The following is a 25,013-nucleotide window of genomic DNA, read 5'->3' on the forward strand; positions in this document are numbered from 1 at the left end:
ATTCCAGTGACTCTGCAGAAACCGATCCTGCGGGGAGTCCCACAGTGTCTTCTATGTGCCGCAACGCAGAAAACGTCGTCATCCCATCGTCGGCCGTGCGAGCGCCCGACCAAAGATCAGCAGCCGCTTTCGTATGTCTTACGCCGTACACTATTTGATGTATGTTGTAGTCTTCAACAAATATGGCCGTCGTACGTCATTAGACTGGCGTGGAGGAACGGCACTGTTCAAATCGTCCGTTACCAACACGCCTCTGCCTTGGTTGTTTTGCGGCTCACTGTTGTCCATTATAGTGGCTGCCGATCCCGACGTCGCGCTGTTTGACCGTCTCGTCTATCGTACGAATCGTACTTTTCTTCTGTTTCTCGTTTCGTTTGCGGTGCAAAATCGAGAAATCCGATCAGAGACATCGAATCCCCGCTTTTTCTGTTCTTGGATGTCCGCTTGGAAAAGACTGGAGACTGGCTCGGCTGGGCTCTGTCAGCCCCGCCGCCAAAGAAAACAAGCAGCAGGCGACTCCAAACCTAAACGGCGCCATTGATCGGGGTTTGCAATCGCCCGCCACCTTTGTCAGATCGAGACAGGATAGCGTGCCTTCACCTGGGATAGCGTGGGATAGCGCTGCAAAATTTACGCACCAAAAATAAAGAAGCATATTGCCACCTAAAAAAAGCAACAGCATAGGAGACCAGGAGACGTAAACGCTGCACCAGAGTGACCTCCCTCCAGCCATTTTACAGGGGCACCCTGGCCCGTAGGTGTCCGGCGCGCCTTGGTCAGAACCTAAGCTTGTCTGTAGAGCTTCGTGGCCTAACGACGGCAAAAGGAAGGCTGGAAGAGGAAGAGGCTGGCAACCCACAGCCAACGTCCGAGATGCGCGAATACGACGCTGTCAACAAAAATGGTTCCTATTTTGTCTCGATTCGACACTTTTTTGGATTTATGACATTCCATCCAAGCAGACTGTCGTGATCCGAGCTTGGGCAGCCGCGCCACTTTGTATGTCCAACGCTTCTCCAGCGTCTCAGTGGTTCAATGTTGCAGCGTTTCAATGGACGCCCGAATACGATCATATATGGGGTACAAAATGCGCATTCTGTGTCCTCGTTCCCCCTATACGATTTAATGTCTCATTGAAAAGGCCAAGATATACACGAGACACAGGGCACGAGACAAGACAAAGGGCAGTTTGACAGGGCAGATGCAGGCCGGGACCAGGATAGCGGCTGGTGTTATGCTGCCCTGTCACTCTCCGTCTTTCGTCCGTAAAGCACGTCTGCACGACACGAATCAAGACGGACAGTGACGTGTACCGTCATTCAGTAACGTCGCGCGTCGTACGAAGTACTTGCAGATGATTTGTCGTTCCACAACAGTAGTCCAAAGGTGCGCAAATTCTTCGAGGGTGCAGCACACGTGATATTATAAACATAGAGTACGAGACATCCAAGCAAGGCACTCTAGGCAATTCGTTAAGGTGAATATCGTATCGTTGTGGCATTGCTTTTGAAAGAGGATGGGCAAAACATAAACATAAAAACATAACGCCTAATGTTGTCGTGTCGCCGTCCCGTGTGCTTGATGTCCCACGAGGGTTTCTATAACAAAAACGAAGGAGAATAAAAAAGCCAGCAAGAAGTACAACCCAAAAAAAGATGTATCTGAAAAACTCAAACATCGTGAAAAGGTCCAAGCGATCGGATCAACGACGGTTCGTCTTGCCCATGCCACGCTTGCCAACCAGCTGCATGGTGTGTTAGTGGATGCCCAAAACAGAAAAGAAATAGAGAACGGAGAGAAAAGGCAGGCTACATACCAAATGCTTTGTGAGCGACGGCGCAATGTGCCGGTCGGCCTCGCCCTGCCGGGCATGCCGGTTCATTGTCTTCTGGCCCAACTTCTTGAGCTTGGCTGTCTTGACGGCCTGCAGCACCTTCTCGTCCATGGCCTCGTCGGCATCGACGTCCATCATCTCGTCGTCGTCGTCGTCGTTGTCGTCGGCGCCGCCGTCGCGGCCGCGCACCGCGTTCTTGTGGTCCGCCGCCCGCGACAGAGCCGAGCGCGGCAGGAACGCGCTGTTCTTGAGCGACCGCTTGCGCAGCTTCGAATCGTTGCGGATCAGCGCCAGCTTCTCGCGGATGATGGCCGCCTTGGCCAGGACATCCTCCTCGTCGCTAAAGTTCTCGTCGCCGTCGTCGCCCTCGCCCGAGTCCGAGTCGTAGAAGCCCTCCTCAATCAGCTTGGCCTCCTCGGCCTGCAGCGCCGCCAGCTTCTCGACAATGTCCGGGCTGTAAAAGTCCAGCACGTTCTGCCCGTTCTTGATCTCCGGCATGCGGTCGTGCTGGTGCTCCGGGTCGATGCCCACGTAGTCGCGGCGCATGTCAAAGTTGTACACGCCGGCACCGCCCTGCTCGGCCTCGAGCTGCTTCTCGCGGCTGACGGTCGGCGGCGCCGCCGCCGCCCCCGTGCTCTTGCTGGCGCGGTGCGCCTTGATCGTGTCGGGGATCACAACCTCGCCGCGCGGCAGCGGGTTGCCCTCGGCGTCCTTGGGGTACGCCACGTGGATCCGGCGCAGCACCGCCTCGCCGCGCGTGCCCTCCTTGCCGGCCGACGCCTGTGCCGCCGTCATCTTCTTGGCCACACGGTCCGCAATCAGCGTGCTGCACACCGTCTTCTTGAGCTCCGTCACGCCCTCGCCCGTCGCGCACGACAGCTCCAGCGTGCCCACGACGTGTGACGCCTGCGCGAGGCCGTCGATCTGGGCGCGGGCCGCCGGGTCCAGGTCGCTGAGCCGGAGAATGTCCGACTTGTTGCTGACCAGGTACACGGAGCGCTGGGCGAAGATGGGCGCCAGGCTCTTGAAGAGCGCGCACTGCGTCTCCAGCGGGTAGCCGCAGTTTTCCGAGGGGTCCAGGAAGAAGAGCACGGCGCAGTTGATGTGGGCCAGCGCCGAGATGGACTGCATCTCAATCGTGGTCATGTCCTCGAGCGGCTTGTCGACGACACCGGGCGTGTCAATCACCTGGTACCGCAGGTAGTCGTAGTCAAAGTGGCCGCAGAACAAGCTCTTGGTCGTGAAGGCGTACGAGTCGACAGGGGTGTCGGAGCGCGAGACGCTGCGCACAAAACTGGACTTGCCCGTGTTGGGCAGGCCGAACACGAGCAGCGTGCGGGTCATGGGGTCGATGGACGGCAGGCGGCCAATGTGCTGGCGCACCTCCTCCAGGTAGGCCAGCGAGTCCTTGAGGCGGCGCATGAGCGTCGACATGCGGCCCAGCGCCGCACGCTTCAGCGTCTTGGCCTGGTACAGCGACTGCGAGTACTTGAGCAGACGCACGTAGTCACGGGCAATCGTCTCGATGGTGTTCTTGGCGCCCGAAAGGTGCGACAGGGCGATCTTGTAATGGTCGGCATCGTACAGGACGTTGAACAGGCTGCTGTCTGGGAGGAGTTAGCATTACGCCCCAGTACGGTCCGAGAAGAGAACTGGCAGTGAGAGGCAACTTACGGAATGGGTGCAGGTCGGCCAGACGGGGGAACGTCGTGATGATCGACGTCAGCTTCTCGGCAAAGGCCTCGGCCGTGAACTTGACTTTGCGGGTGTAGAACGCCCGGATACGCGAGATCTTGAAGCCCGCACGGATCTGGGTCGGCAGCCGCCGCTGCGTCGACGACAGGATGATGTCGACAAACTCCTCCTGCGTCGGCACCGGCGGGATGTCTTTCCAGGATGTCCGCATTGTGAAAGCGATGATTCGAGATGTCGACTGTGTGGGTGATTGTGCGGCTGTGTAAAAATGTGCCCTTGAGACAGCGTGGTCGACGACGTCGAAGAGGGAGCCGAAGTCGAAAACGCCAGGTGGTCGTCGTCGAACTCGAAAAGTCGGCGAGGGTGAGGGTCCAACAAAAAAATGGTCAAGTTCTGCCGTGCAAAAAAAAATCTAAAAAAGTTCAGAAAACTTTTGGCGGGGAGGAGGGAAAATAAAGTGGAGACCTTTGTGTGGACCACCTATTAAAGTGGTTTGCCTGCCAGGTGTCGCGTGTAAAGCCTGCCACCTGGCACGCGGCTGCTCGCTAGGAATATCGTCCTATCGCGGACTAGCGCCACTTTATCCTTCACCGCCAAAGTATGTCGTCCTGTCGAAGTCGTAGCCTCACGAGCTCCAAACCGTCCTGGACTGCTTTTGAGCCTGAGATCAATTTAACGTTTTGTCAACGAGAATTGGTCTTGCAAATCACTCACATGATATTCTTCCAAGTCATCTCTTTCCCTTCAGGTTGGATCTTTACGAGGGCTATCTAATAGTAAGATGTGGACTTTTTAAAGACTTGGGTAACTTATTTGAGACTCATATTAAGGGGTTTCAACTATTATTCTTAGAACAAGAAATTTTATACATGAACATTCACATTCCCGGAAACAATTGTTCCAGTAAAATTATTATTGTACAATATACTAATACAACAAGAGAAAACAGGTGCGAAACACACAAAGGTATCGTAGAACATATCGCATAGCAGAACGCCCTGTCCGCATCACCCGCTGACTGAATGATCAAATAAAACAAAAATGCATTGAAAAAAAATGGAGTGTTGACACCCGAGACCGAGCATCGACTACTGTGACGCATGAGGGCTGTCACTAGCCTCATGGCCGTTGTCTTTGCCGCTCGGATCGCCGGCGGTGCTGCTGGACGGGCTGCTGGACGCCGCCTGCCGACGCAGCGCAGAGCTCCGCAGCAGTCGGCTGGAGAGGCTCAGACGCGCTGCCGACAAGGGGCCGCCACCGCCGCTGGTCGAGGCGGACGACGCGGCTTGGCTTTCTCCACCAGAGGGACCTGCAGAGGAGACGAGGCTACCGCCCTGGGACGACGTCTCGGGTGTATGAGGTGAGGATTGCTGCTGCTGCTGCTGCTGTTGCTCTTGGTTCCGGCCCCGTCGTGCATGGCGGGCGTCGTGCTGCATGCTGGTTTGTCTCTGCGATCCACCGCTCTGTTGCTTGTACTCCATCTGCTGCTGCTGCAGCTGCTGGCGGAGGCCCGACGAAGCCGGCTTGGACCGGCGGTTGCTGCCCCAGAAACCACCGCCGCCCGTATTGTTGGTCGTCGTCGTGACGGGCGGTTTGGTGGTGTTGTCGCTGGTGGTATTTGCAGCACCTGAACCTGAACCTGAACCTGAACCGCCCCGGCCCAGGGAATCGGCTCCCAGCATGTTGTTGCCAAACACGTCGTTGGGGTCGTCGTAGTAGCCCAACGAGGACGACAGGGAGACATGGCGCATGCTTCTGGCGCGATTGCTGTTCTTGCCGCCGCGGGGACTGGCATGGCCCTCGCCGTCGGCATGGTAGTGCTGCCCGTATGGCGACACGAGCATGGCCGACGACGACGACGAGGCATAGTGCGCTGACCGCCGGGCCTGGGCAATGAGACCGCGCGACTTGGTGCTCGCGAGCTCGGCCGGCTGCTGTACCGCGTCCGCACTGGTCGACGGCAAATGGCTGACGTTGCCTGCACCACCATGTGCCAGGCCCACCCCCTCGCCACTGGCGAGCTGCGCCTGCATGGCCGTCCAGCTCTCGATGCGGCCGGACGTCGCTTCCTCTGCACAATCGCACTCGTCACCGGCCGGGCACAGGCGCTCGCCGGCGTCATACCACGCCCGAAGACAGCGCGGATGGCTGGCGCAGCCACAGCCAAAGCACGGCATGTAGATGGCGTCGACGGGTTCGGTGCAGTAGACGCAGCGCAGCTGCGACCGCGCGCGGCGACAGCGGCGGCAGACGCCGACGGCACCGCCCAGTTTGCTGCCCACGCCGCTGGAAACCGTCAGTGCGGCGCGGGAATCGTATTCGAGCGGCTCAAGCTGTAGTTCGCAGTATTCGCAGATGCCAACGGCATCGAGGCCGCGGCCAGAGTTACGCACGGCCAAGAGCCGGTCGTGCTTGGTGTTGTTGCCCAGCGATGCCGACGGCAGACAAGCATCCTCGTCTGCGTTGGCGTTGGCGTTGGCGTTGGCGTTGGCGCTGGTGTTGGCATTGGTGCCGTCCGCGTCGATGGCATTGGTATTGACGTCGTCGTCGTTGCGGGCGGCCGCCGCCTTCATGGCATCCTCCCGCAGGACGTTGAACTTGAGGACCTCGAGGCGTGCTAGAGGTTCCGACCATACTTGCAGCAGTTCCGAGTAGGCGTACCGGTATTCCGCGTACAGGCGGCGGCGACGCTTCCCGCCCAGCAGAGATGCCACCATCCAGCCGTCATCGTCAAAGAGGTGGTCGTTGTACGTGCGCACGAGCACGTCGACGGCGACCATGTTGGACGCTGCTGCTTCCGCCTGCGCCTTGACACCCTTGGCCACAGCGTTGGCGGCAGCATCCGCAATGGCCTGTTCGCGGCGGCGGCCCTCGTCCGAGACCGACGTCGCCGCCGTCCCGGGTTCGGTGGAAGGGCCCGCACTACCGCCACTGTTGGCACCATTGCCACCGCCGCCACCGCCGAACAAGGCGGAGGCCGCCCAAGTAAGGTTGCCTGCCGTCAAGTTGCTAAAAATGGTCTCGGCGGGGCTCGGTCGTTTGCGGATTGGAGCCTGGTCTTGGGGGGAGGAGGACAGTGACGAGAGCTTGCCGAGAGCGGACGTGTTTCGGGGTGATGTCGACGTTGACACGCCGAGGAGCCGCTGGGAGACGGATGTTGGGAAGGGTATGTCGCGGTGCGCTGATTGCGAGTGAAGGACAAGCGGGTCTTGCTGCTGTTGCGGAGGCGGCTGCTGCTGTCTGTTTTGCAACCTCTCTGCCTGGCCGCCGTGAAGGTTGGCACCAAGGTACGAGGAGCGGGCTTGTGGAGACGGCCGTTGGGACGGGGGTGCCGAGTCGAAGAAGGACTGGCGCCGGGACAACGCTGGTGGTGTCGACACGGGGACGGGGCCGCCATCGCTACGATCGTTGGGTGAGGACGACAGGAGAGTGGTCAGTGTCTGCGGGATGCCGGCAGCAATGGCCGACACGACCGCATTGTTGCCCCGGCGCAAGAAACGGCCGGCTGCAGCACCAAACAGGGGAGACGACGAGAGCATACCGCTCCCGGTGCCACTGCCGCCGTTAGGAGCGCTGCCGACTAGCCACTTTGGCGGTGTCTCACCACCAGAGTACGAGTTGTTCTGTGAGAGGCCGTTCACATGCGTGCCGTTGCCCCACATGACCGTGTCATATTCATAGTCGTCAAACTCATCGTCAAAGTCATTGTCCGGGTCAATCGATCCGTCGTAGACGACAGCGCCCGGTGCCGGGGGCATGCTGTTGCCGTTGCTGCCGGAGCCGAAGCCGCCGGGTGTGCTGGCGCCGGACAGGACAAGACGGGGCGGTGGTGCCGCGCTGAAATGGCCTCGAGTCGTGGGAACATAGTCGAGCGAGAAGGAAGGGGCCTTCATAGGAAGTGGTGTGTCGGATTTTGACAAGTGTGACTCGGCGTAAGCCACGCTGTCTTCTTCAAAGGACTCGCCAAAGACGCACGACAGCATGGCGAGCATCTGGATGTCGGCCAGTCGCTCAAAGTAATCGAAGAGGTCGTCGACAAAGTCACGGGCCAATGGATGCAGGCCCCATTTCACACGACCTGAGAACGTGTCGCGAGAGCGTGACTTTGGGATGAGAAGACTTTGGTCTGGCGCATCGTTGTCCGTGTCGTGGTTGTTCGCATCGGCAACGGCCTCGCGGGCGATGACGAGGATGGACTTTTTGCGCTGGCCAGAGTCGTCGTACATGGACGCCAGTCGCAGCGGCACATCCGACTTGAGCAGCAGGGCCGCATAGCGCCAGATGTTGGCGAGGTCGGCCTCGCCGTACTTTTCAGCCACGCGCGCATTGTGCTGGCAGACGTCGGCGCCGTCGCCAAAGATGGCATAATCACGAGCCAGATCGCGCTTGGACGGTAGGTACGGCCGCATGTCTTCGATGGCAACGGTGCTCTTGGGCCCCACGGGCAGGCCGGGGTCGAGCGTGCCCGACCGGGCGAGCGAGTCGCTATCGTTGTCGTCAAATTCGCTGGCTTGTCTCTTGCGGTCCGATTTTCCGCTGCGGACAATGCGACGTTGGAAGCCCATGTTTGTGCTCCACGGATCCATCAGGTTGGTTGGCGAATAGTGGTTACGAGAGCTCGATGAATCCCCTGACGACGACGACGATGACGAGCCGGACGATCCGTCCGAATAAGAAGACGAGTCGGACTCATCCGAGGACGACGAACCGTCGTGCCACTCGGCGCCCTCGACCTGCCGCCGCGACGAGCCACGGGTGCGCGAGCGTGGCGGGAGAACTTTTCCAAAGCCGATGAAGACGGGCTGCTCGAGCTCGGCGAGCTCGTCGCGTGTCGGAGGGGAAGGGGCTTCAAACATAATCTTGGCACTAGCTTTGCCGGCTTTGGTGAGGAAGAAGGTGACGATGCGGCCGTCCCGCGTGAAGACGGCACCACAGCTCCGAGGCGGCGGCGGCGGCGGCAGGGGCAGCATGGGGCCAATCATGATCTCGGAACCGATGGCTTGGATGGGCGACAGGAAGGCATTCCTGGCGGTCTCCACGTCATCGTCGTCGTCGTCGCTCGACGAGGACGAGGCGCTCTCGTCGTTGACCAGTCGGGGGTTCGTCAGGGCGCGGTTGAGAAGAGCCAGACTGCTCTGTAGGTCGACCTCGCCGAGCAGGTAGCGGAACGCAACGAGTAAGCAGTTGCTCCGTCGCTTCAGATACTCGGCCGTCAGCATAAAGAGGTCCGCTGCAATTTTCTCCTGCGTGGCCTCAGGAACAAGCGAGCTGTTCTCGATATAGAAGCGCGGCGAACGAGCGCTGGGATAGCCGGGCGGCACCATGACGCGAACTTTGATAAACACAGTCTGGCTGTCGCCGCCCCATGGCCCTTTCAGAGAGGCGACCAGGGTCAAGTTGTCCATGTCGAGTTCCTCCCACTTGACGCGCGGAAGCTTGTCCGTGATGCGCACAATCTCCTCCTGTATGGACTCGGGCTCGTTGTTGGTATCGCTGCTCATGGAGATGGATGCGTCATGGGTGGACATCTGCAGGGGCGAAGACAGGGCCGAGTCGGTCGAGACTTTGCGTTGCGCATCGAGAGACTGTGAGTCCAAGAGCTGCTCCTGGCTCGACGTGAGGGCCGGCTCGGTGCTTGTCTTGCGCTTGTTCATGGAGACGCCCTTCATCCAGTCGAGCTGCACGTTGCTCTGGTCCGGGTTCTTCGCTCCCGCAACTTGGGTGGCGCGCATCGACGGGTTCCTCCATGAAGGCCGTTGCTCGAACTTGCCTCGCTGTGGCGTCAACGTTGGTGATGCGACGTCGTCGCGCATAATGTTGCTGCTGGAGAGCGAGCGCGGCGGGGGCAGAGACGGAGACGAGCCCTTGGTGGGTGGTTCTGGCGGGTGCTGGTGGCTGTGATGGCGGGACTGTTGATGCCTGTGAAGGTTGTTGTGGTGATGGCTTTGGCTATGGCTATAGCCGTGGCCGTGGTGATGATGGTGATGGTGGTGGTGGTGATCGTCCTCTGGCGTGGGCGATGGCCGTCGGCTTACGCCCTGGCTGGCCGGCAAGGAGACCGTTCCTCTATGGCTGCCAGGTCGAAGGCTGCTCATAGTAGCGCTTCGTTTCTCATAGTCGCCAATGTCTTCGAGGATGCGGAAGGTCTTGTAGGAGGCGCCCCTGCGCGTGATATTCAGGTTCTTGGGCGCAGGGCGGCCACGCTGGTAGCCTACAGTGCCCAGGTCGTTGCCGTCGAGGCGGCTGAGACGCAGCTTGTTGTCTTCGCCCCAGGACACGAGCTGGAAGTCGCGGTTGTCGAGGCCGTCTTCGATGCCACCCCGTGAGCGCCACAAAAACTCCTTGACCTTGTGGTGGCCGTGGCCCGGGAAAACGGCGACGGGATCGTTCAAGGTCGCGGGGTCCTCGGCGGCCAGCATGGCAGACGGCCGGGCGTCGTAGAGGTACAGGTTGCCCGGCGCATTTTGCGGCATTGCAAGAAGGCCACCACCAAAGGGTGTGTGACGGGCGCGCCAGACAGGGAAGCTTGTCTTGATGATACGCTCGGGCACGTCGTCTTCGTTGATGGGGCCGAGAGTACCCATGGGTGTTACGCTGTTGCCGTCAAAGCTGCTGGCACCGTCGTTTGCGCCACGCACGGTGTAGTCCCAGAACTTGATGGTCTTGTCGAGCGAGCAGGTCACCAACGACGTGCTGTTTGTCCGGTTCCAGTCCAGGCCGTAGATTTTCGACGTGTGCGCTTCGATGGTGCGCAGTGGCAGAGACGCCTTGCGGTCGTCCCAGATGTGAACGCAGCGGTTGTGCGACGACGCAATGACATGGTCGTCCTGGCGGTTGTATTTGACCTGCGTGGCACCGGCGACCCAGTCGATGAACGTCAGAGCCGGCGTGCTGGGCCGACGCAGGTCCCAGCAATGCACATAGCCGTCGACAGAGCAGGTGGCCAACATGTCCGGGTGGTGGGCGGAGAAGTTGATGTCGGTGATGGAGCGGCGGTGGCCACGCAGCGAGTGCTCGACGGCACCGGCACTGGAGTCGTCGGGGCGGTTCAGGTTCCAAACGAGACAACAGTGGTTGGCCGTCGAGGCGACCCAATAGTCGCGGGCCGCAAAGGGCGACCATTGCACGTCAACGACGAGCCAGGGCATGCCGTGGCTCTTGACCCGCCGTGGGGCATTGTAGGGCGAGTCAAGATCGATGATGGCTAGGCCGTCGGGGCTGAGAGACGTTCAGAGTTAGATTGTGTGTAGAATGGGGAGCTGGGCTATGTTGCAGTGCAAAACTCGCACTACAAAACTCACGATGCTAATGCGACATCGCGGCCCGAGGGTGAGATGGTCGCCGACCCGACAAGGCCTTCGACGTGAATCGTGCCATCGGAGTCGAAACTATCGCTGTCAAAGGCCGAATTTATGATCTTGGTCCGGTGCAGCGAGTCGTCGGAGCCGTCCGAATCGTCGAGATCGGACGCCATGGCTGCCGATGCGACCGAATGGGACGCTGCTCGCAGGAGACGGACCAGGGCTTAGTTTGGAGTGTCCATCGCCCGGGGTGTCGTGTCGGGGACGTGCGGCGGCAGACAGGTGGCTGTAGGGGATGTGCTTTTGTTGTCAGGGTGAAGAGGTCGCGTGTCGATTTGGACGGTTGTCGACAGCTTCAGATTGCTGAAGTTCGCGACGGGATACTTATTCGTAGAATGGGGAGCTTTCCTTTTACAGCAAGAGCACTAAGTCGGACTGTGTGGAAGATATTCCACACACTGTCCATGACAGTGCAGTGGGCATTTAAGGGAGCGATGGAGCATCTCACAGGTAGCTCCTCAGTTGTCATCTTGTTCGCACTGTACATTTTCCAGCGCCTGCACAAGGCACAATGCAAATCCCAGGTGACCCGACTGGGAACCTACAGGTGTGGGGCTCGTTCCAAAACGCACGCATGGTGGGGAGCCTTGTGCTCTGACCAGCCTGTGCCTGTCTCTCCCTCCTGTGGGGCGCAGTTGGACGGAGTTGGTGCGCCGTTAGCGAACCTCGCTACCCTCTTTCCTCGCGATCAAACAAAACGAATGGACAAAACATTGCTTTGTGATTCTACAATATTCCCAACTACACCACAACAGCAGAAACGACAACGTCAGCAGCAGCAGACGACACATCGCTCGCAAGCGTACTGCAAAAGAAAGACCATACCAAAGAGGTACCGCACTGGCAACCCCGCCTCTTCCGCCAAACGCAGCCCGACGAAAACGTGCTTTTTGCCTCGTCTCAACGCTGCAACACACGACACGCGACTATCCGCTTCCACGCGACCACCGATATCCTCACAGTCGCACGTCATGGCCCTGCCAAAGAGAATTATCAAGGAGACGGAGCGGCTGATGGCCGAGCCGTAAGTTCGCCTCTTCTGCGCAACCGGCGCAGCCGGCCGACATCGCGTGGCCAGCCTCGACAATGGCCTGTGAATGTCAAGACAACTTATGACGCTGACCATGTGACTTCCTTCGTCTACAGTGTACCCGGTATCAGCGCCGTTCCTCACTCTGACAACCTTCGGTATTTTGACGTCGAGATCCATGGCCCGTCCCAGTCTCCGTACGAGGGTGAGTGTCTATCGTCCCCCGGCCCCGAGATATCTTTGTCATATCTTTGTCTGGAATATCGTTTATTGACTGCTCTTCCTTTCCACAGGTGGCGTGTTCAAGCTGGAGCTGTTCCTGCCCGACGACTACCCGATGACGCCGCCCAAGATCCGCTTCCTGACCAAGCTGTACCATCCCAACGTCGACAAGCTGGGCCGTATCTGCCTGGACGTGTTGAAGAGTAGGCCTCGTTTCCTGACTTGACTTTTTTTTGGAGTCGGTATGGCAGCAGAGACATAGCATACTAACTCCTCCGCTCTCAGATAACTGGTCTCCTGCTCTCCAAATCCGCACCATTCTGCTCTCGATCCAGGCCCTGCTCGGCGCCCCGAACCCCGACGACCCGCTCGCGCCCGATGTCGCCAAGGCATGGAAGGAGGACGAGAAGGCCGCCGTAGAAACGGCACGGCTGTGGACGAAGCAGTATGCGATGCCCCAGGAGCAATAGGATGCTGGTTGTCCAGAAACCCCCCCTAGCTGGCGAGTCGAGCGTAGTCGTCCATGGACGACGGCAGAAGCTTCGGTAACTGCTCTGCGGCTGCCGCGAGAATGCGGCCTATTGTATATCGTTACCAACGAGCCGACCGATTGGCCGCTAGATCTACGGCTTGCTTTTCTACATTTTCGTTCCTCCGCCTAGCAACCCCCCTTGCCATTTTACCGCCCCGTTTCCATTTTTCACCAGGTTCCTCCTATCGCACTGTGCCCTGTTTCCCTTTTCTTACCGTTGCGTCTTTCTGGATTATGTTTGTGCATCCTCATGTATTTGTTTTACCTCAGCATAGATCGGCAGCGCGAGAAGGAGGATGCTCGTTGGTTTCCCATTTTTTATCTTTTAGCTTCTATTGTTCAACTTTCCGGTTGTCTCTGTTCCCCTTCGACCTCCCTTTTATTGTGAGCAAATGAAATTATGAATAAGACAGTATCCCATTGTCGAAAGACGTACTGTGAGCTGTGAAACCATATGTACAAACTTTTCTGCGTCCGCAGCTCTCTCATGTATCCTTGAATACAAAGATGCCCTTGCCGGACCGGTAGCCCTCCAGTGTGCCTGCCACAGCCTTGTTTAGCGTCTCGGGCTCCGTCTCCCACGTCCAGGGAATCTCCTCAGCCGGCCCGGGCAAAAACTTGCCCGTCCGCATCAGGTCCAGCACCGCCTCCACGGTCTGCCGACGCCCGGCCGGGTCCGCCTTGCCCCAGCGGCTAAACCAGAACCCGTGGAAGGCCAGGTCCCGGAAAATCAGCAGGCCCGCCGGGATCGTGAGGGGCTGCTTCGCCATCGCGCCGTACGTCACCATGCGCCCGCCGTCCGACAGGCACTTGGCCAGTCCCAGCGCAGGCCGCCCGCCCACGCAGTTGAGCGCCAGCAGCAGCGGGCTCTCCGTGTCGGCCATGAGCTCGTCGCTGCGGAGCCGGCCGCTCGAAAAGCCGCGCTCCTGCAGCTCCTCCTCGGTCACCACAACCGTCGCGCCCAGGTCGGTCAGCTCCCGGCGCAGCGCCGCCGTCGCCTCGGGCGTGTCGCGTGCGCGGACGACGTTGATGCTGCGCAGGCCCCACAGCTTGCCGAGCTGAATGGCGGCCCGGCCGACGCCGCTGTTGGCGCCGTTCTGGATGAACCAGGCACCCGCGCCCGCGCGGACGCTGAGCGCGACGAGGTCGACGTAGTCGCGCAGCATGCGCCACGCCGTGCAGGGGTTGACCGTGGCCGTGGCCGCCGCCGCCGGCGTCAGTCCGTCCAGCTTGTCTCTGGGGATGCCGACGAGGCTGGCGTCTGCATCGTCCACCAGAGCATGTGTGCGCCAGGTGCCGAGGCCGGGGGCGGCCGGCAGGGCCCAGTCGCCGGGCTTGAGGGTGGTCACCCCGGACCCGACCGAGACAACTTCGAAGCAGGCCTCGCTGCCGGGCACAGACGACGGCTCGGCGGTCCCAATCAGTGCCGAGAACGTCGGCTTGGCGCCGTACGTGCCCTGGACCGTGTTGATGTCGGCCGGGTTGATGGGTGCCGCCAGGGTGCGCAGCAGCGCCGCATTGGGCGGCAGTGTGGGTGATATGGAGTGTGTGTGGACGCTGAGAAGCAAAGGACGTCAGCATTACAGTAGGAGCATAACCAATGATATATGCAGACGTCAGACGTCAGACGCGTACCTCAGAACATCGGCAGGCTCGCCCAACTTGGAAAAAACGAGAGCCTTGGCTTGCGTGTAGCCGTAGGGCCCGGACTTGAACCGGACACCGGTCTGCAGCATGGGGCTGCGCTGTGTCTGCATCTGTGTCCCAACGATGGGTCTCCAAGCCGCAGCAACGGATGTCGTCGTCCGCATCGGCAACCGGGCCGGGCGAGCAAGAGCGGCAGCCATGACGTCTGCTTCTTTTAGAGACGTGTGCAAAGGCGTTATATATTCTGTTTTCTTGTACCAAGAGCGTTGATCAAAACCACTCTTGTCGGTATATATATGGTTGGCCGAAAGAATTGGCCGTTACTTGACCTTGTCCATGTGTGCCATTCAAAAATCGTCTGATGCGATGACGGCATTGTTCGGTAACTGAGCTTAAGCTCTAGCGAATGAAGAGCTGTCAAACAGCACCGACAGTATGCACTAGGCACTGTATTCCAACGGTTCCTACCACTTTCGCAGCGGGTCACGTGGTCATAAATCAATAGCTCAAAAGTCGGGAGGAACAGAGTACGATATTGACTTTCAAAATGTGTATTATTTATTATCTAAGGGAAGCGCTTTGATACTTTCATCCGTTCTTCCGTCTTCTTTGGTTCTTCTTTTCTCTACTTGCGGAAGGCACCTTGCCCATGTCCACGTCGTCTCCCATCCACGCAGACGCTCGCACGGCATAAAGTCTTGACCCGCCTGCAGAGTGTGCCGCTTCTTGCACGAATCAGTCTCCGCATATCAACGCATCTTACAAACAAAAAAGACTGGAGGTCAAAGCGCGGAACGCAACGCTGCCAAAACGGGTCCGTCCAATGACACCACATACACCTTGGCCGTACCAATCATGTAGAACATTTGAAGAAACTCCGTCAATCGGCAAGTCACTCACGAGGGGCAAAGAGACGTCCAACGAGATCGGTGGGTTGTTGAGAAGCCGTAACAGGGGAGCAACATGATGCCCGGTATCAAATTCTGTGGGCGTATGGACCAGCCAGTCGTGGTCATGCTGATAGCCTTTGGCATACCGGGCTGACCAGACTTCATGGGCCACTGTGAAGTAAAGAACAGGACAGGGAAAGCAATCAAACGAATGGATTGGCACCGCCAAGAATCGCAAGACAACCCCCAATACAACATGAAACTGACATAAGAGAGGTATAGCAATAAAGGCTGTCGATGCGAGAGAAAAAGAACAAAACGAAAACAAATAAGGTGTAATACAAAATGTGTGGGTGAAAAGGAGAATGCCATCAAAACACGGGGGGGTAAACATATTTATAAAACAAGTGGCAAAAAAAAAAAAAGCAGAACAATAGAAAACAAAAAGGAGAGCATTCCTCGTGCGATGCCGGTGAACGACCTCGGGTATCACTTATCCACCTTTTCTCCTCTCCCTGTATTTTGAATTTTCCCTGCCTTATTGTACTCGGGTGCGGCAACAGCGCGTCGGTGATGTCGATGTAAGCGGGTTAGGTCTAAGAAAGAATGAGGTTGTGTTAAGAAATGAAAGTGTGCTGGGTGGCTGTGGTGTTGGTTGTGCTAGATTACGCCTTTGGCAATAAAGAGAGGAAAACCCGGGGTCGAGTAAGGGATATGAAAAGTTGCGTAAAGACGATGTGCGTGGAAGACAGTATATCGTTGCGCTGGGCTTGCGAATGTATATTGTCGCCGGTGTCGGGTGTGTGCTAAAAGCCGTTGGGAATCTGGGTGTGAAGGCGCCGAGAAAGCTTATTTGATATTTTTGAACAGGTCGCCACCGAGGCTGCCTTCGTCCAGATCAACCTTGGCCTCGAGCTCGCCGAGCTCCGGGATCATGGGCGGTGGTGGGCCTGCGGGCTTTGCCGACGGTTGCGGTTGTGATTGCGGTTGCGGCCGCGGCTTCTTAGCATCTGCAAACAAGACGCTCGAGCGCTTCGACAACGGCGACGACGGTGCACCGCCGTTGATGCTTGCACTTGAGCTGGCCAGGCTGTCTCCGGTGCCACCACCTCGTAACCGGCGGAACCAGCCGCTGGAACGGCGGGCCTTGCGCTCGTCCAGGATGCTGCCGTCGCTGCGGCTTTCAGGGCGTATGATGCTGCCAGGGACTGTGGCGGTGCTGTTGGAGGTGGGAAGGTGGCCTTCGTTCCCTTCAGCGTTAGCATATGCGGTGTTTAGGAGATTCCGGCTGAAGAGGCGCCGGATGCTACCGGGGCGCGAGGACAGCGTGGGTGAGGCCGGGATGTCATCCGCAGGGCGCTTCAGGCCCGCGCGGCCGAGGGGGCGCGTTGGGGAGGAGAGAGAGTTGGAGGTGGCATCATCGGCACCGGGCAGGGCTCCGTTGGTCTTACTGCTGCTGGTGGCACTCGGCTTGTTCTCTTTGAGCTTCAATTCCGACGGCTCCTCTTCAATTGGCGACGGCAAGGGCGGCGGGATGTTGGTGCCATCGGTCAGGGACCCGAATTTGAAATCAAGCGCGGGCAACTCGAACCGTTTGGGCTTTGTCGCCAGAGCGGTCGTCGCCGACCCGTTTGTTCTGGCCGGCATGGCTGCGTTGGGGAGGCGGTGTGAAATAAACCTTTGGAGGTCAGAGGATGCGTCAGACGGTATGATTCGGCGATGTCAGGAGAAGGAGACACAATGCAAAGCGATGGCGGTGGACTAAAGGAGCTCTGGCTATGGGCACACGAGTAGACGCCTTTTCTGAGCAAGGACCTGACGGGCTGATAGACAGTGCTTGCAGGTTGGGGCGATAGTGCGTCGGCAAATCGAGTGTTTGTTTGCTTGCGCAGAGTGACAAAGATCCGTTTTGGTGAAGATTGGTCGATCGCAATGAACGGGAAGCTCAAAGCACAGCCTGGTGGAGAGCTCTCCACGTGCAGGAGTAAGACAGTTCAGATCAACAGCTGGGCGAGCGTCTCTGGCGGCTGCAGGCTGCGAGTATGGCGAGTATAAAGACAATGGGACGCCAACAACACGATGTAAATTCGAGAATCGAAGCCAGGGGAGGAAAACGTTGGACAGTCGACGGACGATGGGGGCAGTCGGGGTCAGGGACAGGAGGCAGCGGGAGAAAGAAAAGAAAGAGGCAGGGTGGTCCGGGCGGGGGAGATGAGGTTACGACGCTGCTGGTAGCGTTTGTATCCTTTTTTTTTCTTCTTTTTTTTTCTTTTTTTGGCCGGCGACTTGGCTAGCTGGACGGGTCCGGAGACTGCTTTGGAATGGCCAGGCGTCTTCTGTTTCGCAAGAATGTTCAGAATACTGGAAAGTATGCAGGGTGTTTGTTTGATGCCAGATGCAATAAGTGTTTTGATTTCGTGGCGGGTGGGAGAAGACTGTTATTATTATTTTGTTATGCAGTGGCAGATGGGTCCCAGACGTTCGGCACAGTGATGGGTGGAATGCAGGACAGATCTGAGTATGGGGCAAGAGCGAGTGACAAGCTTTTAGAACACGCCAATGGGAACTGCTCACTGGTAAAAATGGTCAGGGAAAGCGAGAAAACCGAAGCATTAACAGGGTAACAACGATGGCTTGGATGGTCGACTACAAAATGCCAGGCAAGAGCGACGGGAGGGCGCAACACGCACGACACAAGATGCAAGGGGGGAAGGCAGGTGGAAAGCGAGAATGGTAGGTGGACGTCAGTGGTACCTGCCGTGGGCGGCGCAATAAGAGTGGGAACAGGGGGCAGGTCTCATTGGGTTAAGTGGCTTTGTGAGCGATGAGAGCCTCCGGGCCTGTGAAGGAAGGAAAGACGGGGTCCGTAAGACCCAGACCCCGACCCAAGAATGGACGTCAAGATCTAGTGCAGCTACGGGGAAGGAGCCCACAAGTGGAAGCGGCGGTTTCGTGACGACGCAAGCTGAAATATTTCGTAGAGCCGAAAAACATTCCAGGAGATACTGCTTGGCGGGCGTGGTGAGCCAGTTTTCCTGGCATGCCGGATCGACTGCCAAGTAAACCCGGAGAGTTGTGTGAGCAGATCAATGCGAGGCGATGCATTTTGGTGTTTTCCAGAAACCAGAAAAGATCATCCAGGGATTGGGATTGTGGCTTGAAACGGGCGCCCCAGGCAGGCACTACCGGTTGCCAGCAGTATCTTACTTGCATCTTCTACGAACGGATCGAGTTGTTCCCTACGTAGACGCACAAACGTATACCATCACCAGATTGCTTGTAAATTCGTGGGCGGTCCTCCATGACAAGGTGCAGTGAGAAAGTTTTCGTACATTTTCTAGGCTCCGTTTTGTTTGCCGGACGAAAAGGAAAAGCAAAAAGAAAATGACGGCTTTGTCGTTTTGGAACTGAATAGTTGAGCTGGCAGGGGGTGGCAACAACCATCGTCCAGGGGTGGTGGGCAGAAAAGAAACTTTTGGGTGTGGAGGCCCCTTTTTCAGAATTGCCGTTGCCATTTTGGGAACTAGTGTCCGGGCGGCACCCTAGGACGGATCCGAAAGGGGTGAAGCCCAAGAGTCTCTTGTCACGCTTGTTCCCATGCGTAGCGGTTTACCGAAGTACGAGAAAAGGCTCAAACGCTGGAAGGTAGAGCAAGAAACCGTTGAACAAAAAGACGATAACCCAGGCGGATGTTGAGCTGCGGCGGAAGTGTCGCTAACAGGTGAATGTGAACCCGTCTACAGAACAGAAAAGGACGTCCCGGCAACGGGCTTTTCGTTGGCAAATCGGGGCAAGTGAGGAAACAGGTCCCAGATCAATGGAAGGCACACGCGTTACGTATCGTGTGCAATGGTTGCAGTCGAGGTGTGAGGCCAGGGTCCAATAACCTCCCTATAGCGCAGGACAGGTGGAGGGAGGTAAGGGACGAACAAGGCCAAAAAGCGTAAGACTTTAGCGTGGCAGCGAGATGCTAGGAAAGAAAGACTGAGAAACGGTCTTCCGAGTTCCCCTTGCATTCGCTGCAGCGTGCATTCGTCCTGTACAGCGAGATATCAGAGCAGCCACGACGGCAAGCAACGAATGAGCAAGACGTGTGCCATGGACGCTATCTGCAAGGGGGATGGCCTCCGTGGCAAAGGGGCGTCTTGGCTGACAATTTATGTCCCATGGGATTTTGTGTCAAGAGAACCCATGCTATGCGAGGCCATCAAGCACGCATTTTGACAAGACGACAGATGGTCGACATTTCACAGATGCCTTTGTTCACTTTCAGACGGCTTATGACATACACGAGGCGACAGAAAGCACTGGATAGCAGTCCGAATCATTTTGAGTTTCATTCTGTTGGACGAGGTAGACAAATGCACGTTGCCCAGTATTGTCAAATTTGTTATTTGTTGGCCTTGCCATGGCATTTTGCCGAATTCCACCAGAGCGCCCGCAAGCCCCCTTTGCTTAGACATGCTTGCTGAAGAACTCGACGACCGTCTTGTAGCCGCGGACGTACTCAGACTTGATGTGCTCGTCGGCCAGGTCGGCACGGGCTGCCATCCAGCCGTGGACCTGGTCGGCAAACGTCTCGACGTGGTGCGGCACGGTCAGGGCCTTCTCAAAGGCGTCGACATCCGCAGGGGGCTCGTCCTTGGAGGCCAGCAGGACCAGAGGCACCTTGATGCCGGCAGCGTCCTTGGCGTCGACCATGGCCGGGTGGGCCTCGGCACCGGCGGCGAAAGGGTTCTCGGCGCTCGACGTGACGAGCGAAACGACCTTGCCACCCCAGCAGAACTAAACGGTTAGCAGGGGAAAAGGAGATAGCAAAACATGAATGATAAGAAAAAGAGAAAGAAAAAGCGAAACAAGAAGAAGAAGGACGAAAAAATCGCACGAGGCACGTACACCAATGACACCCCAGGACTTGATGGTGGGGTAAGCCTCGCTGGCGGCCTTCACGTAGCCGGGGAGCTTGCTGGCTGTGACCGGCGGCGGGTGCTTGCCGAGGAAGGCCATCAGGCGGGCCTTCTTGTCCTCGGTGTCCGGGGGGAAGCTGTTGGGTCATGAACATTAGCAAGCCGCCTTTGTAAAAGGCGAAAAGAAAGAAAACGAAAGGGTAAGAAACATGAGCTAGCGGAGCGCAAACGCACATCTCCAGAGCAGCCGGCTCTCCGTCAAACCAGTCCGGAATCAGGACCTTGTACTGCTGGTGCTTGTCAGTGACAGACAGGATGTCGGCGCCCTGCAGCGTCTGGTCCTTGTAGCCAAAGATGTCGGCGACATAGATGATGCCCTTGGTCGCTTCATCGGGCCCGGTGGCGTCTACATCGCGGCGTCAGTCATCGGGGCATGGAGCGTCTACGGATGACGGGCTGTCGCTGGGGAGGGGCATTTCGCATACAGGTCTTCAGATCGCCGACGGTCTTGTATTCGCCCTTGATCTCGTAGCCGCTGGCCACTATTGATATGCTGGTTAGAATTCAGGTACGACATGGTTCCTGACAATCTTGGTATTGCTGTCGAACTCACCAATGGGAGGAACATTGCAGCAGGCCTATTCAAAGAAAGCAATCGGAGACATTAGCCGTCTGCGGTTCCATGTCCTGGCACGTAGCCTCGTCGCTCTGGCCCCCCAAACTTACGTCACTGTGGCCGAGTTCAGCAGGCGTCGACATTGTTATGGTTATGCGTAATGGTCGAAAACTGGGACGACACACGAATCGCCGTCGGTTAGCATGCGAGCAAAAAGTCGCCGAAAGACGTAACGGGAAGCTAGGATGCCGAGAGGACAGCTATAAAAATGTAGCTGCCCTTCCAACGTTCAACGTACCGAAAAGCGATGAAGCTCAAGATGCGTTTTTTAACAATGTGCACTTGAATGACGATACGAACACAAAAGAGAGAGCGCGATTGAAACGAGACGGTGAGAGCTACTTTGTACCTCGGACGCGGCCAGTACAATTACTAATGGGCAAGAGCAATTGCCCACCCCGGAGTTTCTGTTGCCCGGGCGCGACTGCCGTGGAAACCCAAGTGGGAATCCTGGGCAAGCAAGAGCGAACAAGCACCGCCAGTGCTCGGCAATGCACGGCGCGTCTAACTTTCCAGAGCATTTTGGAGGGGTAAGCTCTGGGCTTCCAGCTCTGGAACGTGGATGATGTCACCAAAACGCGCACCAAAAGCCCCGCATCGGATCGCGGAGCTGGCTTGGCCCATGGAATCAATACGTGTACAGTGTCTACACACGCTGTTACCGTGGCGTGAAATGGCCAAAAGGGTTTCTCTCCAAACGGAGTCCCTGACGCTTCAATTGGCAGTTTCGAAGGCAACCCTGTTGGAAACCGGCGTCGGCTACACACCAAAGTTGGGTGTTTCTCATCCCCAGACTCAGCCGTTCGACTACGAATGGTCATGGACGGCCAATCAAACGCACCAAGGCCAGTATCTTGACATTCGGTATTCGACTGTTGGTCCCATTTTGGCCAAGATCATGCAGTTGTCGTAAGTATGCACGGCCCTGATAAATGTGGTCTGGATAGTGCATGACAAAGTCGCATTGTGGATTGGCATTTCTGGCAAGGCAGACATAAGAACGAGGAAATAATGCGAAAGCAAAATAAAACAAATCATCAGCCGTGGTGCTCTCGATGTTACATGATGTCGAAAGACAAATACTGGGAGTAAAACTGAAAGAAACTGCACTGAGTTGCTAGTTTCGTGTTTCGTGTTTCGTAATTTATTACGGGATTTACAAACTCTTTAATAGGTATAAGAATGAACAATAATTTTTTAAAAAAAGAAAAAAAAAACACATAAAAAAAAAAACGAAGCTTCCTGTATGCTCTTGCGTGCTTGCGAGTTGGTATTGGTACATCTATGACGCCCCGAGTCCTACTGTGACGACAGGAAAGCAGTCCCGGAGAACGAAGAACTAGAAAGAGAAGGCAAAATGGTGGGTATACGTGCATCATGTTCCTCGTCGTGCTGTACTTGAAACCAATATGAGATGGGGTGGCAGCGGGTAGTAGAGGTGGAGAGATGAAATGGAGAGAGAGAGAGAAGAGCGTAACAAAGGATGATAAGGAAGATCGGTAATTCTGGAAGCTGAATAAAACGCGGCCGTTACTTCTTCTCCTTTTCTTTCTTCTCGGACGCGTCCTGCTCCCTGGCAGCATTGTCCATCTCGATAGCCGCCGAGGCTGCTGCCAGCCGCTCAGAGATGGACGGCTTGGACAGCGGCGACCGTCCCGCCGACCCGGCGGCCACGCTGCCGCTGTTGGTGCGCGTGTGTCCTGGACCGGGCGACTCGGCCGAGGAGACGGTGTTGGTCGTCTCGGAGCTTTCGCCCTTGTTAAGCGAGGACATGGACGGGCGCTTGACGTGGCCCGAGAGCCGTTTGGATTTCTTGGAGGGTGTCGCGTCCGAGGACGCGGTGTTGTCGCGTCCATTTCCATTGCTAGCGCCACTGCCACCGCCGCTGCCGCTGCCGCCGTTGTGGTTGCCAACAGAATGTGCGGGCTGTGAAGACCCTTGCGTAGGCAACTTCTGCTCTTTCCACTTGCGCCAGCCGTCAAAGTCGATCAGAGCCTGCATGCAGCCCCATTCCATAATCTTTTTCTCCAGCCAGACAAAGTTGACGGGCTAAAACAGTTGGAGGGTCAGTCCAAGGCAAAAAAAGGGGCTAATGTACTTCGTAAATCAGGGCATACCTTTGTTAAAAAATCGTTGCAGCCGGCGGCCAGGGCGTCGTTCCGGTCGCTCTGCAGTGAGCTCGCCGTAAGGGCCACGATAATGACCGGGCTCTTGAAGAGCGCCAAGTTGGCCAGCTTGTCGGACTGCGGGTCGCGGCCGACACCGATCGAGTCGCTCGGCGTCGACGCAAAGACGCCAATGGAGTTGACACGCTCGAGGCGCCGAATCTCGCGCGTTGCGTCGAGACCGGACATGAGCGGCAGCTGGATGTCCATGAGCACCAAATGGAAGCCGCCGGTACGCCACTTGGCAACGGCGTCGCGGCCGTTCATGGCCGTCTGCCAGCGTACCTTGAGGCGCTTGACAAAGGCCTCGAGCAGTTTGAGGTTGATAATGTTGTCCTCGACAATCAGGACATTGATGGGCGGCACGGTCAGCGGACCGAGCTGGACCGTGTTCTGGCTGTCGTCGTTCGCAGTCTTGTTGCTGTCATTGACGATGCTGTTGCCATTGTTGAGGGGGCGCGCCGACTTCTTGGCCCGTTTGCCGCGCATGGGCGACATGGGCCGTGGGGGCGACGTGACCGACCGAGCTGCGGCGGCATTGTTGCTGCCACCGTTGACCGAGCCATTAAGTAAGACGCCGTTCTTACCACCACCACCGCCGCCGCCGGCGGCGCCATCCTTGTCGGCACTGCCACCACCGCTACTGCTGCCCCCGGCACCACCATCGCCAGCGCCGCCCTTGGCTTTTTGGTGCAAGCTATCGGCAATGCTGCCCCGGCCACTGCCGGTTTTCCCCGGCAACGGAGCCGCAATGGGAATTTTCAGGCCGCTGGCGGTCAACCCCTTCTGTGCCGACACGCCGCTGCTGCTGGCGCCGTTGGTCTGGGGCGAAGAGCCTTCGCGGCCGATCCCCGAGCCGTCGTCGGGCACGGACGAGAATTGCCGGTGAATCTTGGGCCGCTCCTTATGCGACCGCCGTGAGGAACCGCCTGGGGACGGCAGGCTGGGGATCGTAGGCGCCTGGCCGGTGGCAAGGATGGTGATGGAATGCGGGTGGTTCAACGGGCTGTTTCCAGCACTGCCTCCGCTTCCACCACCACTGCCGCCAGCTCCTCCACTGCCACCGCCGTCTTGTAACGATGCCGCCGAGACGCCAGAACCGGCACCGCCAGGCGGTGAGCGAAGAAGAGAGCCTTTGTGTGTCGGATGTAGGTGTCCGGGCGAGGGTGGGTAAAGATGTTGCGAGCCGGCGGAACGAGCCCCTGCACCGCCGCTGCCACCGCTGCCACTGCCAGCGCCCGCCCCCGCCCCCGCCATGGCCGACTCGTGCGCCAGCGAGGCAGTGGGGTATTCGGACTCGGCAGTCAGCGCGCCGTGGTTGTAGTAGTCGGGGACGACACCCGGGCCAAAGTAGTCGGGAGCTATGGGGGAGTGGGAGGAGTAGTCGCCGCCGCCGCCACGGTGGTCGCGGTCGCGGTGGGCGGCGGCGTGTTCACGATGGACAGAGGCCAGGTGGTAGGCATGCGGCGGGCCGCCGCGCGGCGAGGCGTTGGGGGTGGGACGACGGATGGGCACATCGATGACGAGGGCCTCGTCAATGGTCTGGCCGCCGGGGTAGTAGACGTCGAGGGTGCGGGTCATGAGCTCGTCTGGGCCGAGTGTCCGCTCGCCCTGGTGGGCCTCACGGGGACTGAGTCGCAGGGTGACGTCGGGAGCGTCGTAGACACGGCCGAGCGAGTTGCCGTACTTTCGCAGAAGCATCTCGCGAACGTCGTCGACAACATCGGTCTCGCTGAAGCTGACAAGCGTGGCGGACGCGCCTGGCCGCCGCACCCAGACCTTGCGCTGTGCTGCTGGCGCGGTCATCGTAGAGGTTGGGCTGGAGGGCGGGAAGGAGGGAGGAGGTACGGAGGATGGGTGTCGGAGGTTGTAAGTTGGGAAAATGGCAGACGCTGCAGCGTGCAGAGAGGGGAGATGCCCCCCGTCCGATGCAAACAAAAGGCGCGATGCACCGAGATGCGTGGATGCAGGCAAACGAGTTGCCTCAGGAAAATGTCGGTTTCGTCGATGTGCCGAAGAGCATCTTTTTTCGTTCGTGTCTCTGTCCGAACCTT

The 25,013-nt window shown here is 57.9% G+C and overlaps 7 protein-coding genes across 7 annotated transcripts; 1 reads left to right on the forward strand and 6 right to left on the reverse strand.

The window, feature by feature from the left end:
* Window positions 1-1,702: 1,702 nt before the first annotated feature.
* SPBR_04784 (nucleolar GTP-binding protein) lies at window positions 1,703-3,740 on the reverse strand (the record flags this gene model as incomplete). The annotated part of the gene is made up of 3 exons (XM_040763061.1): window positions 1,703-1,744; window positions 1,817-3,441; window positions 3,509-3,740. 3 exons carry the CDS (start codon window positions 3,738-3,740, stop codon window positions 1,703-1,705), a joined length of 1,899 nt encoding a protein of 632 aa, XP_040615362.1.
* Window positions 3,741-4,617: 877 nt separating this feature from the next.
* Window positions 4,618-11,003, reverse strand: SPBR_04536 (WD repeat protein; the record flags this gene model as incomplete). Its single annotated transcript, XM_040762813.1, has 2 exons — window positions 4,618-10,747; window positions 10,831-11,003. The coding sequence occupies 2 exons, from the start codon at window positions 11,001-11,003 to the stop codon at window positions 4,618-4,620; spliced, it is 6,303 nt and encodes a 2,100-aa protein (XP_040615363.1).
* Window positions 11,004-11,861: 858 nt separating this feature from the next.
* SPBR_05276 (ubiquitin-conjugating enzyme E2 N) lies at window positions 11,862-12,612 on the forward strand (the record flags this gene model as incomplete). The annotated part of the gene is made up of 4 exons (XM_040763553.1): window positions 11,862-11,914; window positions 12,037-12,125; window positions 12,214-12,345; window positions 12,428-12,612. The coding sequence occupies 4 exons, from the start codon at window positions 11,862-11,864 to the stop codon at window positions 12,610-12,612; spliced, it is 459 nt and encodes a 152-aa protein (XP_040615364.1).
* A 547-nt stretch (window positions 12,613-13,159) lies between these two features.
* On the reverse strand, window positions 13,160-14,521 carry SPBR_05003 (mitochondrial trans-2-enoyl-CoA reductase; the record flags this gene model as incomplete). Its single annotated transcript, XM_040763280.1, has 2 exons — window positions 13,160-14,231; window positions 14,310-14,521. 2 exons carry the CDS (start codon window positions 14,519-14,521, stop codon window positions 13,160-13,162), a joined length of 1,284 nt encoding a protein of 427 aa, XP_040615365.1.
* A 1,539-nt stretch (window positions 14,522-16,060) lies between these two features.
* SPBR_05256 (uncharacterized protein) lies at window positions 16,061-16,858 on the reverse strand (the record flags this gene model as incomplete). Its single annotated transcript, XM_040763533.1, has 1 exon — window positions 16,061-16,858. One exon carries the CDS (start codon window positions 16,856-16,858, stop codon window positions 16,061-16,063), a length of 798 nt encoding a protein of 265 aa, XP_040615366.1.
* Window positions 16,859-19,666: 2,808 nt separating this feature from the next.
* On the reverse strand, window positions 19,667-20,877 carry SPBR_05059 (carboxymethylenebutenolidase; the record flags this gene model as incomplete). Its single annotated transcript, XM_040763336.1, has 6 exons — window positions 19,667-19,996; window positions 20,108-20,255; window positions 20,353-20,524; window positions 20,604-20,660; window positions 20,732-20,756; window positions 20,845-20,877. The coding sequence occupies 6 exons, from the start codon at window positions 20,875-20,877 to the stop codon at window positions 19,667-19,669; spliced, it is 765 nt and encodes a 254-aa protein (XP_040615367.1).
* A 1,447-nt stretch (window positions 20,878-22,324) lies between these two features.
* SPBR_04706 (two-component response regulator ssk1p) lies at window positions 22,325-24,765 on the reverse strand (the record flags this gene model as incomplete). The annotated part of the gene is made up of 2 exons (XM_040762983.1): window positions 22,325-22,843; window positions 22,912-24,765. The coding sequence occupies 2 exons, from the start codon at window positions 24,763-24,765 to the stop codon at window positions 22,325-22,327; spliced, it is 2,373 nt and encodes a 790-aa protein (XP_040615368.1).
* Between the last annotated feature and the right edge of the window lie 248 nt (window positions 24,766-25,013).

This window comes from Sporothrix brasiliensis (genome assembly GCF_000820605.1).
Source record: "Sporothrix brasiliensis 5110 chromosome Unknown Cont21, whole genome shotgun sequence".
In the NCBI taxonomy this organism is placed as follows: Eukaryota; Fungi; Ascomycota; class Sordariomycetes; order Ophiostomatales; family Ophiostomataceae; genus Sporothrix; species Sporothrix brasiliensis.